This window comes from Microtus ochrogaster, unplaced genomic scaffold, assembly GCF_000317375.1.
Source record: "Microtus ochrogaster isolate Prairie Vole_2 unplaced genomic scaffold, MicOch1.0 UNK807, whole genome shotgun sequence".
In the NCBI taxonomy this organism is placed as follows: Eukaryota; Metazoa; Chordata; class Mammalia; order Rodentia; family Cricetidae; genus Microtus; species Microtus ochrogaster.
Genome location: NW_004949905.1, coordinates 1 through 4,785, shown reverse-complemented (window position 1 = coordinate 4,785; position 4,785 = coordinate 1). Strand labels below are relative to the sequence as shown.

Below are 4,785 nucleotides of genomic sequence, written 5' to 3'. Positions count from 1 at the left end.
TAGTCAAGTATGCATGTATCTATCTACCTACCTACTTACCTTTTATCTTTCTGTTGGACTGGGAATTAAACTTCAATATATAATTTTGGAGTGGATACAACATTCCAATCACAGCAAGACCTGTCTTTATAAAAGAAAATACATGTCTGCTTTGTTAAAAGTGCTAATAATCTGACAGCTATCAAACTCTTCACCAGATATCAGTATAAAATCTAATATTGAACATTTCTTCAACCATGATTATAAGCGTGTGACCACTCAGCCCTACCCTCAAATTGATCAGTTTTTGATTGGTATTTCTGTGTGTGTATACTTGGTCAAATTCAGCAATGATCAGTGCAGTATCCAAACACTTGGTTGTGCGTCTTGTAGGGACCGGAGTGTTGTTTACATAATCACGTGATGTTTACCAGTCAGGAGGAAACCTTTCCTTGATGTATTCCAGCTATCAAATACGTAGCCTGTGTAGATGGTTTCCCAGTTGGCCCAAAATTGTTCTGCATTGCTGTTGTCTTTCACTTGACCTCCAGTCAGTCATTTTGTTGTCTATATAGACTCTATTTTTTAATGGGTATAATGACCAATTTTATAGGAATTCTATATGTGACAACAGATACTTAAAATATTCATGATCACCATTCATTTTGTTCAGTTAATGAGCTGCATCCTATGCTGGTATTTTTATATTAAAAGGCAAGGTTTCTCCTTTGCTATTATTTAAATTCACACAATTTTTCTTTACATTAAAACATGGGAAAGAGCCAGCCATAAAATATCTACATGTATTGTCCCTAGGTGCTGCTGTTTTGAGAATTCCTGTTCTGTATGGGGAAGTTGAAAAGCTTGAAGAAAGTGCTGTGACTGTTATGTTCGACAAGGTGCAGTTCAGCAACAAGTCAGCCAACATGGACCACTGGCAGCAGAGGTTCCCCACACACGTGAAGGATGTAGCCAGTGTGTGCCGGCAGCTGGCAGAGAAGAGGATGCTGGTGAGTCTTGGGAAAGATGGCGACTGCCTTCTGTCTTAGTGAAAGTTCTGCTTTGGTGTTTGGCCCTCTATGGGTGTACATAGATTCTCACAGACTGAAAAGTTAAACATGGTTTTTAAAAATCGGAAACCAACAAAAGCAGTTTCTACAGAGTAGAGGTTGTGTTCATGAGGTCTGTAGTGTGCAAGAGATCTGTCCCTGCCTTCCTCGTTCTGGGAGTAAAGACACAGTGCACTAACCACACCTAGTGAGAGGTATTTTTTTTAGTTTATTACATATGTGTGTGTTCATGAATTTATATACACCCATGCATGTAAGTGTCAAACAACCAGAGGTCATGGGAACAAAACCCAATTCCTCTTAAGGAAAAAATAAGTACTCTCGACCACTGAGCCATCATTCCACCCCAGAATGGAAATAAATTTTAAGCATTTGGAGAAGTTGGCATTAAATAGAATACCCATACGAAGACTGGAGACATTTTAGATTATGGGTAATGCTGGCTACAGCATGACTCCATTTTTTTACTATATGAAAATTATACTGGTATAAGCAAGCAGACTTTCCTTTCTTACCCACCAGTTCCCAAGTAACCGACATGGAGATTTAACATTATTTTTAAAAGCTTGGACACTAGCTTAGGCTTGTTTTTAGCTAGCTCTTAATAACTTAAATTAACCCATTTCTTTTCATCTGTATGCTGCCCGAGGCTTGTTTACCTCATGTACATACTTCCAATCCTGCTCGCTCTACATCGCATGGCGTCTCCTCAGACTCTCTCCTGCTTCCTCCTAGTGTTCTCCCTGCCCTGAAAATCCTATGGCCATCGACCAGCCAGCTCTTTATTAACCAACAAGAGTAGTGCATATTTACAGTCTACAAAAAGAGTGTTCCACAGCATACTAGTGTATACTGTGGGTAAACTAAAAGTTTCTTCATACAGGTGAAGACAGGTACCAACACCAGAGGTTGTCCTTGACCTTCACATACATGCTGTGACATGCACACCTGAGTTCACACGCAAACAGTTAATTCTATAGAAGAAGCTTTTGGAAATCTGTTAGGGGGAGGAAGCCTGAGCAAGACTGAAAATAATAGCATGGCATCGTTAAGTGTATTTAACTAGTTCATCTCTTCAGTTTCTTGAGGTGACCAGTTTATTGTCCTTGAATTTAGTGGCCTTGAATCCCTGTGTAACTTAGGCTGCCCTTGCAATTCAAGGCTGTCTTCCTACCTCATCTTTCCCAAATACTAGGATTACTAGCATGTGTCACTGTACTTTTCAGGTTCATTTTAAAATGGTTTCATAACTGATCTTGGTGGTACACACTTGTAATAACAGCATTTGAGATACCAGTAAAACAGCAGGGTCAAGTGGATCCCTATGAATTCTAGGCCCACTGTGTCCATATAGTGAGCCAAGGCTAAGAAGCAAAGCCAAAATTTTTTGTTTTTCTTAAAACAAAAGGAGTGAGGCTAAGAATGTGGTTCAGACCATAAAGTGCTTGTCCAGCATGCAAAAAGCCTTGTATTAAATCATAGGACCTCATAAACCCCACATGATGGTGCATGTCTGTAATCCCTGAACTTGGAAGACTCAAACTGGAGGTGAGCCTCAGCTCTATGCTGATTTTGAGGACAGCCTAGACTGTGTGAGATCATGTCTCAAAACTGTTTTGTTTTTATTTAGCTTATTTTTTTATTTTTTTTTTATTTTCTTTTATTTTTTTTATTTTTATTTTTTGGTTTTTCGAGACAGGGTTTCTCTGTGGTTTTGGAGCCTGTCCTGGAACTAGCTCTTGTAGACCAGGCTGGTCTCGAACTCACAGAGATCCGCCTGCCTCTGCCTCCCAAGTGCTGGGATTAAAGGCGTGCGCCACCATCGCCCGGCTATTTAGCTTAATTATTTACTTAATAATTTAAAATGTTAATTAAAGTTAGTCAGTGTCTCTAAATTGGAGCCACTTGTTTTTATTTCAAAAAGTTATTTCTATAAATTGCTTTTAGTGTTGGATTATTTGTAGATATTTGATTTTAGGTATTTGAAGAGAATATTCCAAAATGGTAGGTTTGCTTTTGATTCTTGGACCTTTAAAATTAAATTTCTTGCCGGGCAGTGGTGGCGCACGCCTTTAATCCTAACACTCTGGAGGCAGAGGTAGGCGGATCTCTGTGAGTTCAAGACCAGCCTCTCTCTGGTCTACAGAGCTAGTTCCAGGACAGGCTCCAAGCCACAGAGAAACCCTGTCTCGAAAAACCAAAAAAAAAAAAAATAATAAAAAAATTAAATTTCTTGTCAAACTTTACCATAATTTTCTTTTTTCTTCTTTCTCTCTCCCCCTCTATATCTTTCTCTCTTCCCTTGTGTTTGTTGTTAGGATCCATCCATTAAGGGAACCTTTCACTGGTCTGGCAACGAGCAGATGACCAAGTACGAAATGGCATGTGCGATTGCAGATGCCTTCAACCTCCCGAGCAGTCACTTAAGACCTGTAAGTCTGCTGATTGACACCTCCCTCCTGACCTTCTAAGGCTGCTATATGTTATTAATAGCATTTTTCTGTTTGGGATAATTAATCAAGGTGAACTTAATTTGGATCTTAGCAGTATCTAACTGTAAATTACCCCTAAAGAAGTCAGAGTATTGATGGAGGTAAAAGGGGGTGGGGTGGGGGGTACTTGCTGCAGAACCCAACAACCTGAGTCAATCCACATGACCGAAGGAGAGAACTGACTCCCATTGTCTTCTGACCTCCACATGAGCATATACTCCCATGTGCGCGCGTGCGCACGCGCACACACATACACACACACGCACACACACATACACACGCACACACGCACTTTCTTGTCATGTTTTGTTTTCTTACTATGTAGCTGTGGCTGTCCTGGAGCTCCTTCGTTCTGGGATTAAAGGTGTGTGTTACCACCACCTGGCTGATTTTTTTTTTTTCCTAAGTATTGTCTTGATGGCAGCATGTTTATTTTTCTATATCTAATAAGATCAGGTCTTTTTTTCACTAAGGGAAACTTATAACTCTATTTGAGTTATTAAGTCTCAAGATGTTACTTCTTTACTCATGTTTTTTCTTTTTTTTCTTTAAAGATTACTGACAGCCCCGTCATAGGAGCACAACGCCCCAAAAATGCTCAGCTTGACTGCTCCAAATTGGAGACTTTGGGCATTGGCCAGCGGACGCCATTTCGAATTGGAATCAAAGACTCGCTCTGGCCTTTCCTCATTGACAAGAGATGGAGACAGACTGTCTTTCATTAGTTTATGTGCTGTGTATTTTTTAAATGAAAAGTATAGTATGTGGCACTTTTCAAGAATAAAGGAAATAGTTTTGTATGAGTACTCCTTAATTGTGACTCATGATCCTTCAGGTAAATGATGCTGTTGCACTAGGAGAATGTCGGAGAGACTGAGGGCAGCCATGCCTTGTTTGCAGTCATGGTTTTGAGTTGATCCTTTCGTTCTGGTTCACCTTCCTCTTCAAGAAATATAAATTATGATTCTTAATGTCTGAGAGCTGGGATGAAACAGACTGTTAGACTCTGGATGAAATGCATTATCCATTCCTGTAACTTTGTTTTTGTTTTGTTTGTGGACCTTTGTATATTGATAGTTTCAGCGCGTGTAGGATCCTGTGAAAATCATCGCTGCTCATTGTTTGCTTTGCTTGAGCCCAGATCAAAATGCTTGAAGAAAAGGAAACTTTATTTTTGCAACTTTAAGTATGGTTTTTATGCTTGATTCTTAATGTGTTGTGTATATCAGAACTGTATAGCCTGA

The 4,785-nt window shown here is 39.6% G+C and overlaps 1 protein-coding gene across 1 annotated transcript in view; it reads left to right on the top strand.

Annotated features, from left to right (window-relative positions):
- The window catches only part of Mat2b (methionine adenosyltransferase 2B), a gene marked incomplete at its 5' end in the record, with an annotated part of 9,405 nt that extends 4,626 nt beyond the window's left edge, over positions 1-4,779 (top strand). Inside the window, 3 exons of the mRNA XM_005372280.2 lie at positions 796-989; positions 3,368-3,481; positions 4,096-4,779. Of these exons, the coding sequence (XP_005372337.1) occupies positions 796-989; positions 3,368-3,481; positions 4,096-4,266 (479 nt within the window). The remainder of the gene's footprint in view (positions 1-795; positions 990-3,367; positions 3,482-4,095) is intronic.
- Between the last annotated feature and the right edge of the window lie 6 nt (positions 4,780-4,785).